This window comes from Uloborus diversus, chromosome 10 (genome assembly GCF_026930045.1).
Source record: "Uloborus diversus isolate 005 chromosome 10, Udiv.v.3.1, whole genome shotgun sequence".
In the NCBI taxonomy this organism is placed as follows: Eukaryota; Metazoa; Arthropoda; class Arachnida; order Araneae; family Uloboridae; genus Uloborus; species Uloborus diversus.
This window is the reverse complement of record NC_072740.1, coordinates 82,669,209-82,684,396: the sequence shown is the minus strand read 5'-3', so window position 1 is coordinate 82,684,396 and position 15,188 is coordinate 82,669,209. Positions and strand designations below refer to the sequence as shown.

At 32.8% G+C, this 15,188-nt stretch overlaps 1 protein-coding gene across 1 annotated transcript in view; it reads left to right on the top strand.

Annotated features, from left to right (window-relative positions):
- The first annotated feature begins 282 nt into the window (after window positions 1-282).
- The window catches only part of LOC129231075 (heparan sulfate glucosamine 3-O-sulfotransferase 1-like), a 33,117-nt gene continuing 18,211 nt past the window's right edge, over window positions 283-15,188 (top strand). The window contains exon 1 of the mRNA XM_054865321.1: window positions 283-526. Coding sequence (XP_054721296.1) covers window positions 283-526 — 244 coding nt within the window. The remainder of the gene's footprint in view (window positions 527-15,188) is intronic.

The window sequence follows — 15,188 nt, the reverse complement described above, 5'->3', positions numbered from 1 at the left end:
AGCAAGGGTGTGGATAGCTTTAAGAGGGCCATTGATCTTCATTGGCGACTAATAACTTGACTAGAACCAGCCTAGCTGGGTCAAGGGCCTGTTTCTGGTCGTCACATTTGCATTTGTATTTGTTTCTGGTTACTCCAAAACTGGTGTGTCCGATACATTTTTCAATTTTTGCACTGGCATTCTACAAAGTTTTAGTAGTAGCTATATCTTGTATCTTGGGGAAACATGAGAATTCCAAACATTTATTCCTTCTTTGTTCTTTGCAGGTGGGTAGAGAAAAGCATGACCTTAAAGAAAGAGGTGCCTTGTCCACCGTACTGTTTGGCAGTGCACACTTGGGGTCTCATCCACAAAGAATCGCCTCTGAAGCGCGGGTGCCACCTCTCCAAGGGCCGCTTGTACAGCATTTGCCTTCTTGCCTTCCTGACTTCATTCTTCCTAGCGCTGCACATTGTGTTTCTCGGATACCCCAGAACACCACTTGTCTGCCTCGATTCCTATCGGGGCAATTCTTTCTCTGGAGAAGGTGAGGAAACTTTTTACTTGAAGAAATTCTTCGCGACACGTCAAAGAAAGAGTAAGGTATACAAACCAGTAACAGCCAGTGCTTCAGTAGTAGCCACTTCAAGGCTTACATTTGAGAAAATAGGATTCTAAGTCTCCCAGTGGATTCAAAAGTGCATCAAACTAGGAATCCTATTTTTTCAATTCTAAATCTTGAAGTGGCCACTACTAAAGCACTATTAAGCACGTTTCAATTTTCACTCCAGGGTCCCCCGTATCTACCACTACTTGTTGTTTAACCAGTTGGATGGGGCCCTGAAGATAACTCTGATTTTTTGATCCAGACCAGAAGTCGAGAAATCCCTGGTCCAGCATCCCCAAATGTATCGTTTCATACGGTGAACTTTGTGACCACGAGCATATTTAACGTCCTCCAACTATTAAGCACTGGTCACTACTGGTGCTTGTTATAAACTTACGATTTGACTTTTTAGGTTGTAATGAAAGAAATATAAAGTGATGTGTTTTACTTTCTTCTTAAGAGTTTTTTTTTTTTATAAAAAACTAACAAATGTGTTGTCGTCTCAAAGACAATATCCATAAAATTCACTCACACACAAAAAAGAGAAAAAACGAATTAATTGGCGGCTGCAGTCAAAGGTTTAATAGTATTTAAAGAAAAATAAATGATCTTAAACGAAGAAGAAGGATGTATATAAAACGTTTAAAATATGACCAAAATGTACAAATTTCGTACACGTGTTCTAAAAGATTCTGGTTTTGTTATTGTGATTTTTGAAAAGGGTTCATATTCACCATTGCGAATTTGAATGATTTTTTACTTCTATTCGGTTTGTACAAAGAAAATATTCTTTTAAATTTCTTGGATCCTAATTACATATTTTTTCAACGGGATTTAATTTTCATGTACTTAACTATACAAAAGATTCGCAAACCGAGAATTTAGTATTTCCCGCACTTCTCATACAGTCGCTCTTACTATACTTGACTGTCAGATATTAAAATCGTCCGAGAATATTTTTGGTACTTATTTCGTTATTGTTTATATAACTAAGTGAATTCGGGATAAAGTAAACATTTTTTATTGTTGCTTAGAATTTGTTTTTCGAAATGGTGTTGCGCGTTGATAAGTCAATCCGCTCGAAAATTTTGGGTATGGAGTTTTAACCTAATGCAAATTTAGATCATTTTAGACGATGAGGAGATGTGGGGACTCTGTTAGTTTTTTTTTTTTTTCAACATTCAAGATTTAAAAACACGATTTTAGACTGGATTTATTGACGTTTTGATGGAGAAGAGGCTTCTGGGAAAGCATATTGGAATTCAAGCCCTAAAAACATAATTGAGGCAGTGAGAAGCAAAGGGATGAAAGTGAACAAGTTTTGAGTAAAATGTGTTTAAAGATACGGTCCTAGGTAGGCATTCATTGAAAAGTTTTTCTAGATCATTCTGTATAAGAGAACCAGCCAGCGTTACTAGTACTATCTCTTGCTCCAAGACAGAGGAGAGGTTCAAATATCATTTGTTCTGATTATCTCCAAATTTTTAATTTATTTGCCCCTTACATCCCTTTGCTTCTCACTGCCTCAGTTGTAGGTTAGTTTTGATGGCTTTCGAAGAATGTCTGGGGGAAAGTCTCAAAATTATTATCACTTAGTAAAATTATTTTCTAAATACGCAATAGTAGTTTGATGACATAACGTTAGGGGAAAAGATAGGAGTCGGGGACTCCCCCCCCCCCACTGTAGAACTGAAACTCCAAAAATTCAACTCAAATCCTGAATTTTGCTGGTTCTGTGATTGCACCTTTCTATTCTCCTTCGCTACGCCACTGGAAAGATCTGTAGAATTTTGTGTTGCGTACATTCATCCTCACCAATGCGCATCCCAAATGTTGCAGCTTAGTCTTCCACAGAGATTTTAGCATTTAACGTCGTAAAATTACGAAGAAAAATGCATAGACGCCTAAGTTCAGTGAGTTCACAGAAACATATTTCTGCATTGCCATGAACTTTTGTTCAGTCAGTTAAATGTAAGTAAAAAAGCTTCTTAAAATATCCATTCCTTTGCGCTGATTAGGATTCTAACCACTGATGAAAGTGCGTAGTTTTTATTCCATCTTGTGTTTTAAATATTACCTTGTTCTTCACGAAATTCGGCAATCGGCCAAGAATATGTCTTCCTTTAAAAATGTTATAGGCGATGGCACTGTGTCCTTTATACTTAGATGATCTACAACCCACTATTAAGAACACACACACACACAACACGTAAGATTAATAAAGTGCTATAAAATTTCTAAACCTGTAGGAAAATGCACTTTCAAATAAAGAGAAAACATTTATTCAAAATAAAGCACGATATTTTTTTTTAATATCAAAGTTGTAATCAAATCTAAACAACTTTTGTGAAATCACTTTTACTTAAAAATAATGCTTCCGAAGAAATATTTAATCTTCTATTTCAATTTTTCCCCACTTAATACCCAGCCACGTTGATTGATCCGTCTCTTCGTCATACATAATAATTTTAATGAAGGTGATAATTTGAATAGTGGGCGATGTTTAAATTTTAGATGGATACGGCTGCAGCCCAACGCTCCTCTAGCATACTAAGCAGCTTCCTCTTCCCGATTCTCCATATTGATTTTACAAATGGCTGCTGCTGAACTTATGATTGCAATGAATGGGAGCGGTTATGTGTCTTGCATTAGTGGTGACAAGCGGGTTCATTAAATTTTCCTCAGCGATGAGCATAATTTGAATGAGCGTATTTATTACTGGATTAATCGACATTATGTAGGATCCTCTAGATACTTGTTCCTGAATTTGTCGTCATTGTGTGTAATATTTAAAGCAATATCCTTTTAGTTTTTACTAGCGAAATGTCACAGCTATCATTAGCATTAATGCTTCTAACTTGTTCACTACTTCTCGCATATATTGAAGATTTACAACATGCGATAACTTACTAATCCTGTAAATTACAGATCTGGTGGTGACTGGATAGAGCTACGGTTCATATTTATGACAAATGTCATTTATTAAGAAGGGTAGTAAATGTTTGCTGACTTAAGATGCTGAGTTAATGAAAAAATACTGTATTAGGTATTATATAGTATCATCTAGCAAATCATCACAGAAACTTTTGCAATCTGATACAATATTTAAAGCATACCCCTTTGTTTTTTTATCAGAAAAATGTAAAACAATCAGCACAGTAAATGCTCTACAATATTACAAAATACAATAGATTGAAAATTTTGCAAAAAGCAATTCATATTGATGATTCGCAACATGAAATAGCTTACTACTGCTGTAAATTACAGTTCTGTTGCATGGCTTTTAAATTAATACTCTACTCTTTGGATGGAGTTACGGTTCATAACGGTGAAATATGCATTACAGATGCCATTTAATAAGAATGATAATAAGTTTTTGCTGATCTATTGTTTGGACAGAGTTACGAATCATAACCGCAAAATATATATGACAAGTGTTATTTTTTAAGAATAATAATAAATATTTGCTAACTTAAGATGCTGAGTTACTAAAGAAATACTGGATAAGATATGACATTGGATCCAATCGCAAATCATCGCAGAACCTGATGCAGTATTTAAAGCACTACCCTTTTGTTTCTTTTATGAGAAATATGTACATCAATCAGTACAATGAAAGCTCTACAATATTGCAAAATACAATAGATTGAAGTTTGGCAAAATGCGATATCGTACAACTCGTGTAAATTCAACCCCAGTTTCGTATCACTAAACCAATATTAGACTAATGACGAGGAATTATGCTTCAGAGCATTGAAATCCCTAACTATTAAACATGACTTCGGGCTCAATCAGTAAGTGTATTTATGATGTTAAATATCATTTGTTTCGACTAATTACAATGATTTTCTGAATTACGATACTGATTTGCTAAAGGAATGCGAATAATATTTATAAGAACCATATGGGATCTTCTAGCTACACAGATTACAGAATCAGTCATTATTACTACTGCAAAATTACTACTGCAAATAGGGTAACAACAATTCTGTTTTTTGTCATCCTGCTTTGAGGAAAACCCAGCAAATTAATATTTTTACGATTTTTGGAGAATGTGAAGACTTGATTTAACTGTTATTAAACATACACATTACGGAATCAGTCGTTATATTGTGAGTTGACTACTGCAAGTAGGAAACCAGCAATTCATTTTTTTACTTCCTTTTACAAAAAAGGAAGTATTGTATTCGCGAAAAAATTTTCACTCAAAAATCGCCCTTAATTTCCATTTTGCTCACCCCCAAATGAATGTTGAGTTTTTTTTTCGATTCGACCACATGCGGAAAAGTGCCTAAGAATGTATAGACACGCGAAATATCCATTTTGACCATCACCGAGGTAATTACAACGACTTTTCTCGTGACGTCTGTATGTATGTGCGTATGTGTGTATGTGCGTATGTGCGTATGTGCGTATGTATCTCGCATAACTCAAAAATGGTATATCCTAGAAAGTTGAAATTTGGTACATAGACTCGTAGTGGGGTCTAGTTGTGCACCTCCCCTTTTGGTTGCTTTCGGATGTTTCTAAGGGGGTCTTTTGCACCTTTTTGGGGGGAAATCATTGTTAATATCAATGCAAACTTAAGTGGTGTTACAATTTGGCGGACACTTGGCGATATATCGCCAGTCTTTTGGTCGCCAAGTTTTGTCGCCAACTTGGCGGAAAATTTGGCGATTTTTTTTTATCTGGTTTTAATTTGGCCATCGTTTTTAATATTTAGAGATTAAACTATTGAATCACATTAAAATTGCCAATAATGGGAAAATGACATTAAAATGGAGTAAAAGGAAGTCATGTGAGGCACACATCAGCTCGTTTTCTCCTTGCTTCGAGGGAAATCTCAGAAAGTTAATATTTTTTTAATGATTTTTGGGGAATCGGAAGACTTGATTTAGCTGTAAGAAAATCATTTTTAAATTGTATTTAATTAGAAGTATTCATGTCTTTTTTCAAACAAAATTTTCAACAAAAGTGAAATACACTTTCTTTCAAAATTTGCTGTTACCTAGTTATAGTACTCAGCCGACGTTATGTGCTACTACTTATGTATAACATATAGGGGAAGGTTTCCGTCTATGAACCACATAACAGTTTTCAGTTTTTTTAGAAAGGAAATTCAACTAATTCCACGTTAATTATAGGAACAATTTCGCAGTATATTTCTGTTTTGAAAATAATGTTCACTTTCATGATAAATATACACAATAAAGAATGGAAATTAAAAATAAATATTTTAGCTAGTGGTCCATTCATGGCTACCGGTTGCTATGGATGGACCATCGAGTTTCCATCGATGGACCACATTCTCAAATTAAAAAATCAACGGTAATTTACAAATATTTTTAACAAGTGATCAATAAACACTGCAAATAACAATAAGTGGTAGAAAAATAGATTTATTTTCTAAAATGTTTTATTTTTGGATGAGAGGAACATGAAAAGAAAACCCCCAGCACTCACACAACACAAAGCTGTTGTCATCACATCTGGTTCACCCCTTATATTTTCACAACCTGTGCAACACTGTTCTTAGCTAAAACCTTTTCAACCTATTTTGAACTGTTGAGAATTTTGTTGAATAGATTTTGAAATTTTTCGTTCAAAGAAAGTTTGAGCTTGCTCTCTAAAATGTCAGAGAACATTTTAGAGCATTTTATTACTGAAACCAGAAACTTAAGTCTCAAACTACCAGAGAATATAGTACTAAACGACTTTTTGTCTTAATTAAATCTGTGGGACATGTTATTTTTCTCAGCCTCTTGAAAGGCCAATTCCGCCAATTTTTTGGAAGTAATTCCAAACACTTCTGCTCTAGTTTCAAAATATGATTCACTAATTATATTCCTATTTCGGAAGACTTATCTCCTAAATTTTAATACGTGACTAAAGTAACAACAAACCGGTTTTATTTTCCATGCAACTGTTTAAAGTTGGTTTCAGGACTCGATAGCGTAGGCAGACTTCGCTAAGGCCCATACCACCATTTCTATAAGTTATTGTAGCACGTTACGTACTCTTACTTGTCCACTGGCCATATTTTACTAACTTTGGATTTTTTTTTTTGAACAGCAAAAGTATTTGAAACTGTTTTACTATTATTTAAATTTTTAATTAATTTTATGAAAAAAATTGCCTTGATATCATAATTAAGTATAAGAATTTTCATGAATTACTGAGATTATTTTTTTCATTGTCATATTTATTTTAAAACAATTGAGCAATTTTCAAAAGTAATTCAGCTGAAGTTACAACAATATTTGGGATTTTCCATGAATGAACCACTTTGTCAGGTGGTTCATTCGTGGAAACACCTAGTGGTTCAATGATAGCAACTGCGTCATTTTGAATATTCTTATTGGTGTTACTGCTGTGATGAATCATGATGAAACATGAAGTATGGGGAATCCTTGAAAAGGCACTATTTTAAGTCGAAGTTCACGTTTAATTGATCAGTGATTTTCAAAGCATGTTACAACTAAAGGAAAATCTCAATAATTAGTAAGACAATGGTAGAAAGCTTTTCTGACCGATTGACAATATGATTAAATGATTTTAGCTATTTGATGACTCTGAAGTAGATTGTTTTCAGACAAAGGAAGGTACTAAAACTGATTACGCGTCTGCCCAAACTCTGGTACGGGAAATATCTTCGCGGTCTAGTCATGGAACCGGTTCATTGACGGCGATCTTCCCCTACATTTTATCATCGAAATTTCTCGCTATTATTGCAAAAAATGCTTGGAAATTTTACGCATTACAATACATTAAAAACTTATACGTGACGTAACTTATACCTCGTTGAGTATCACTAATTCTACATTATTCTGATTAACTACAGTAACCTTTTAATAAGCGGAACTCGAAATTATTGAATATAATTGATGGATAGTCAATTTACTGTATTTTACCGTACATTAAATTCCATTTATGAAAGTAAATGACAATTTTTTTTTCTGAACCTAGCTTATACTTTAGCATTAATTTTAATTTTCGTATAATTTAAAAAAAAAAATCTTTTTCGTATTATTACTGCGTACCTGCAATCGTTAATCTGAAAATTATTCTTAAAAATCGTTAATACAAAGAACTTTTTCGAAATGATAAAAATTGGAAGAAAAAAAAATAAGAAATCAAATGAATCATTAATAAGGGAACTGTCGATTAAGTCATTTTAAACAATCAGACTAACAAAAAACTAATTTAAAATCATTTAATCCGTTTAAAAGCTACGATATTACTGACACACACAGAGACACAGTGTAAAAAATGTGTAAGGTTGCCAGTATTAATGGGTGTAGCGTATGCATAAAGATTAGTATCGGCGCAAAGCAGGTAAGGGTCATTCAGAAAACGTAACGTTTGAACGCAAATGTTTTTCAATTTCGAAACCTTTTGTTTTCTTTTTTTTAAACTCTTACATAAAAGTGTTACCTACTAGAAGTAACCATAAACAAAGGCCCAGCTAAGTTCCAATTATTTTACTCATAAATTAAAAAAAATTAAAAAATGCCTTGTTCAAAATTTAAAAAAAAAAAGAAAATCTTTTAGTCTTAAAAAATCGAGGTCAATTTTATATCAAAGAAGTAATTTTGTTAATTGTGCAAACAACCAGCTATTTTAATGATGAGTGGGAACATAATATTAAGCTCCCTTAGTTAAAGAACGGCTTAATTAGTAGTTTCAAATGTACGTTAAAAAATAGTATTTAGTAGATTTGAGGATATACTGCCAATTTATAATTTTGGTAGAATGCCTATTACGGATGTATTTCCCCTCCATCATTTATGTTCACCTTAGAAATAATGACATTGATAAGGTCTGTCACGGAGGTGAGGAATTCGCCATTAATATAGGCCTAATAAAAACAATTTTCAGGGTTTTTTTTCTTCGTTGCTAGAATCTGCACATGTTAAGCGTATGAAAACATGTTCACTTCTTTTTTTACATTAATTTACATCCCTGAAATGCAAGTTCACGGAGGTGAGAAGTCAGAATAACCACACTAAGTTTTTAAAGAAAAAACCAATCTTCTTGTTCTTCGACAAAAATCTCATAACTTCAACTATGGCTGAAAATAAACAAGGGGGCTCCCTTGTATCATGAAAAATAAAATTTGATGTCATTCTTGCCATGTGGTAAGGAGGAATGGCATTTTGTGTTTAGGTAACGGAGATAAAAAATTATCGTGTAACATGACTCCTTGTCCTATTAAAACGAACGAAAACACAATATTAAAAAAATAAATATGCTTAAACAATTAGTATTTGAAACACTTGTGATAGGAATAACAAATTAATAAGTGTATACTTTTAATTAAACTACAGTCAAGCCCGCTTAATAGAATAGGCAATTTGACAGGAAAAATTATTCTAATAAGCGGGATATTCCATTATCCGGGATAAAAATAACACACATCAGCGGTGTAGTACATTGGAATTTTATTACATTAAGCGGGATATTCTATTATCCGATATTACATTAAGTGGGCTCGACTGTAGTTATTAAGCAACATAAATAGTCACACCAGGTGTGTGACATGCCACGGAGGTATTCACATGTTGTGAACCAAAAATATACTAAAATAAAAAATTTTATTAAAAAATGGTTGCCAGGTTTAAATAGATATATTTTTGATGAAATTAAAAAGCATTGTTAAATGAATTGTTCCTAGAAGTTTTTACTGTAAATTCCGTGTGACAGAAAAGTTACACTTTTTGAAGAATGACCCGTAAACTCTTATTAGCGAAACGAAAACCGGCCTTTGTGGTCGAGCGTCAAAAACTCTTGTTGTGCGACTCATCTGTGAGATTCATGTTGTAGGTTCGGACACCACTCAGGGTATTTCTTATCTTAGTGCAATAAAAATATCTTCCCTATATTAAAATAGATAAATAATTGTTCTATATTTGTTGTGAAAAAGCATGAACTTGATAAATATTTCATTAACGAATAATTAAAAGCAAGAGTTGTAATCAAGGGGTTTCCAGAATGCTTTTTAAGAGTGTTATGACGAAATTTCAAGTATTGTAACCTACTAATTTATTTTTATACCTTCAATTTAAAACGCAAAGAAATAATTTATTATTTGATCATTTAATCTATATGGATAAGTTTAACCATTGAAAAGTTAACTTGATATTTAAGTCTACTCACAATTAAAAATGAGTACCCGTTCAAGAAAGTCAGATGTAAGCTTAATTTTTGCTAATGCGTAACCTTGCAAGCAATTTCTCAGTAAGCATACAGAAAATTCTGGTGTAACCCTTACGTAGAAATGCGTAAGACGTTACGCTATAGTTACGTTACCATGGTGTAACCTTCCACAATGGTGGAAGGTCCCCATGGTGTAACTATACACCAGTTATATCAGGTAAGTTTCTCCAGAGCAGTGGATACAGCTAAGCTGCCACCTATTTTATGGAGTAAGGTGACATATATATATATTTTTACAGTGCACACGTAAAACTAATAACTCTTTTTAAGTCACAAATTAATAAAAAAAGATAATGGAAAGCTAAATTTTCAAATTTGATCATAACACAAAACTTTTCAATTTCTTGCCGTTAGTTTTTAAAGAAAATGAACGTATGAGTTTCATGAAATTATTTTACTTAAAAATAATTTCTAGACGGATAAAAAATATGCTTTTTCTTTTCTTTTCTTTTTTTCGATTTCTTTACGTAAGTGCTATTATCAGCAACAGGCATTATGTTCAGTCCTGAAAAGAAAATCAAATAGCAGATAATTAAGATAAAGTGTATGATGCTGCAATGTTTTTTCTACAAAATTGGGGTACATGTAAAAAGTAATTGCAGTAGTTTGATAACTTAAATTGGAAAATTTTTATTCAAAAAAGTACTCTTCAATTAGATGCAATCAAGGACATAATATTCAATTGGTAAAAAACGACCGTTATTGATACGATTCCTTTCTCCTACACAAAATGATTTCTTCGTTTATTATTTTAACTATATTACCGATATTAATTAATTTTGATTAAGGTTTGATGCTTATTCTTTTTCGGAGAGCTAAAGAAAAATTAATTGGGCGTTGGTAATTTTGATTGCACAGTGCTTAATGAAGACAAACAACGTAACGACTTAAGTGGCTCCTCAGTTTCGAACGAAAAGAGTAACAGTAAGAAAATGAGACGTTTTGCAACAAATAATTCAATATCTAACAAAAGCGTATTTTCTTTCTTCTATTAATTGACATAAATAAAGAGAAATGTACAACTTCTCTAAGAGTGATAAAATTGTTCGTAGTTTAAGCGTTAAATCTGCACAAATGTGTTGTTCTTTTACCTAATATTTTTTTTAAACCTAATACTCAAATACAGCAGTTATGTGCTCAATGTATTTTTAAAAAAGTAAAAAAAAAAAAAAATCGACAGTTTCTAAAAGGTAATTTAGTGTGATTTTTCTTTAAAATATTTTTTTTTTTGAAAAAATTACGTATGAAATAAAAAATTTGTTTCAATAAAAAAAAAATTATTATTTAAAAAAAACTCCCCACTTTGAATTTTACTCGTGCTTTATTCATAATTTTTTCCCTTTGAGGATTAATGTGGTCTTCTTTTACCTAATACAATCGAGTCCCGCGAGGGATGCGTTCTAAGACTCCTCGCATAAGTCGAAATTTCGCGTTGTGGAAAAAGTATGCATAAACATTTTTTTAGAAACATACCAAATTTTTTAGACATTTGTAAGCACCCCTCAAACTGCTTTGAAGCATTCCTCAACTATACATTACAGTTTCTTACATAAAGAACTCAACTTTTACTGTATTTAAAAAATAAAAAATCTGTTTCATCTTCTTTACTAATAATAAAGCAGAAAGTCTCTCTGTCCGGAGGATGTCTAGATGTCTGGATGTCTGTAGGATGTCTGTAGGATATCTGTAGGATGTCTGTGACGCGCATAGCGCCTAATCCGTTCGGCCGATTTTCATGAAATTTGGCACAAAGTTAGTATGTAGCATGGGGGTGTGCACCTCGAAGCGATTTTTTGAAAATTCGATGTGGTTCTTTTTTTATTCTACTTTTAAGAAAAAAACTATCATAAATTACGAAATTATCATAACGTGGAACCGTAACATGGGCACAAGTCAATTGGCGAGAAATTTCACCATACATTATTTGTAAATATACAGGCGAACCAAAAGACCCTTAATTTTTCTATTACGGGCGAAGCCGTGCGGGTGCCACTAGTTCAACATAAAATAGTTAAAATGCACAAAAAGAATGATTGATAAAATAAAAGAACACGGTACGTACAGTATATAGCAATAAAATGCTGCACTATAATAGTGCTGTACAGTAGATACAGTAATAATATTTATGAGTTAAAAAATGAAGATGAAGAGTTATGCTGCATGATCAGATCGGTATTTATTATTAAATACATTTTAAAATACGGTTGCTTCACCTTTTCTTTTATAACGTTTCCATTTATGGCAACAAGCCCCTCTTCCCAATCTCTTAATCCGCAATGCAAGAGAGCAGCTTCCATTTTTATATACTTTACTCAGACTCTGCAAGCTTTAACATTGAAACTAAGTTCTGAACTTATACAGATATCATTTTGTTTTGACTTTTAACTGTACGTATGGATGATTTATTCATACTTATTGAGTTGCTACGTCAACGTTTGGTAGTTGTCCAAGCGTATCGAGAATCTTAATCCTTTTTTTATTGTCAGAAACTTGATTTTTCCCCCACCTTCATAAAATTTAGATAAAACAGCTTACTAAGGTGCCATTATATTTCATCAACTTTAATGTTTAGAATGAAAAAAAAGAAAAATGCTGAGCGGTTTTTTTTATGCACTAAACGTGATGCCTAGAAGAGTTTGAGGTGGGAACTTTCGATGGTCAGTGTGATGTTAATGGGATGTAATAACATTCACAAAATATATATTTAGTTGTCAGTAACGAAGCCGATACTTCCTTCTAAAGAAATTCGTGTTGTGGACGAGGAATTCGCTCGCGTCAGCTCTAAAATTCGTTACTCGTGGAAAATTCGCGTTATAGTCATTTCGCGTAAGTTGAATCGCGTTGTAGCGGGAGTCGACTGTACTTTTTTTTTTTACCTAATACTCAAGTATAGCAGTTATGTGATCAGGCAATGTATTGAAAAAAAAAGTAAAAACGATCGAAATTTTTTTAAAGGAAATTTAGTGTGATTTTTCTTTAAAATATATTTGTAAAATAAACTGCCCATCAAACAAAAAGTATGATTCAATAAAAATAATAATTATTTTAAATAACTCCCCATTTTAAATTTTACTCGTGCTTTATTCATACTTTTTTTTCTTTTAAGGAAACCTGGTAGAGAATTTTTAGAAAAATCATATGTCCCTTATATAAAGTCCTTTATATAAATATCCAACCTAAAAGTTCCTTACCTCTGAACCTGCTAGCGTGAAATTATACTTTCAGTGTAGGTAAGGAAAAAGAAGCATATTTTATGATTGGAATTTCTTTAGATGAATAAAATCTTGCAATTATACCAATCTGGTTTTTTTCCTCATTTTTAAATATGAATCTTTTTACTCAATACAGTATTAGGTTCCACAGTCTCCTAGTAATATTCTTGAAGCGGATCAATATGAGATGCGATTTGTGTGGTAACTTTACTCTTATTTGTAGTTAGAAAACCCGCCTGCTATATCATGCTCAAAAGCACGGATAATTTTCGAAAATGGAAGCAGGGTATTTATATAAACTCACGTTCACTAAGCAGCATATGCCAAATTAGCAAAACTAAAAATGTTTTCAATCCTGTTAGTACTCAGACTATTACAGTTTTTATATTGCAGGGCAACATAAAAAAAATCTTCTGATTAAAAATGAGAAGTTACTATATACCTTCTTACGGAGAATCTTACATTTTATATTCTTTTTCTGACAAAAACTTTTTTCCAAGCTTTAATAAGTGTACGATCGTTAAGTAAACTTAAAAGAATGAAGTTTTCTCCTTTTTCCCCCCTTAACATTTACTTCTCACTAAAGGAGAAAGTAGTTGCTAGTAAGAGAAACAGAGTTAGAATAAGAGCTAGAATAGTTTACACAGAAAATTTTCAAATATTTTGTAGAACAAATGGATTTTGACCTTTAAGCAGGATTATATTTTGCTAAAGGAGTTTAACCTTTGAGCCGGATTATAAAAATGTCTTGCTAAAAATATCTCTACATTTTGACAACAGAGTTTCAAAAGTTTTTTCCCCAAAAGCTTTTATAATGCGGAGAGATCTTTAATGGTTTGTTTATCTGAAATGAAATTTTGAAGCACAGGAAAATTTATTAAATTTCTTATTAGGCAATATTTTTCTGGAAAGGTTTGGGACACAGATTTATTTGGTTATCACTTGTTTTACTAATATATTCTTCTTTTCGAAATTTGATTTCATACACGTCTTTTTTATACAGGGTGACCCAAAACGACCGCATAAACTCTGCACAGCTAGATTCCTCGTTGGGAATACATAAAAACTATCCAACGAAGCGTTTCTGTACGATCCATAGTTTTTGAGAAAAAATACGAAAAACAAAGTATGACGTCACTGCCCGTGCAAGATAAAGCACTTTATTGAACACATCAGCAGCCTTAACGTACATTACGTATATTAACAAATAAGTGCAATGACGTTTTAAACGTTATCGTCTGGAAAGATATGAAAATACTGTAGTTGATGTGTCCAATCAAGTGGTTTTTTCTTGCACCGGCAGTAAAAGTCATACGTTGTTTCTTGTATTTTTCTCGGCAAACTATGGATCGTACAGGAACGCTTTTTTAGAGTTTTTATGTACTCCCGACGAGGAATCTAGCTGCGCAGAGTTAGTGGCTGTCGTTTTAGGACACCTTGTATTGTTTATGAATTCCTATGTAGCTCTGTTTTAAAATGTAAATTTAATTATAACTTATTTCATTCCATATTACAATGTTTTTAATATAACTAAAACTGAAAGAAAATTATTTTAATAATAAAATAATCCTTTCATTTAAGAACCTCAAACAAACCTTTCATCTTTTATAAATTTTAACTGAACGGTTTTTCATTTGATTAGTTTAAAATTATAAAACCAACTGAAATGATGCGAATGGAGCTACATCAATATTGTATTAATACTTCAGTTTGATTTACCATTCCGCTTATTTCGTCTTTTGATAATATTTTAACTCGTTGTTAGTGCAACATTTATCCTTTAAATCCCAGGTAGCACACATCTTATTACGAGCGTAAGCCTAAAATAACTTACACTTTTCATTCTAAACTAAGATAAGAGGCATGCCGTTGAGTTGGCGCGTGTGTGGCCACGTGAGCGGAATTCAATCGCGATCACGTCTGTTGTCGTCTAGCTATAACAGCATAAGCATGACAGCTCCGCTATCAAATTGCACAAAAGTGTATCAGCGAGGAGAGGTCAAATTTTTGATGACCAATAACCTGAAACCAGTGATTCAAAACAAACGCCGTGGTCTAATCCCAAAAAAAAGTTTTGTTGTTGTATGACAACGCACAAGGCCCATTACGCCATAGAAACAATCAGTAGGCTGGGCTTTGAGAGCCTGGAACACCCCCCTACAGCCTAGATCTCG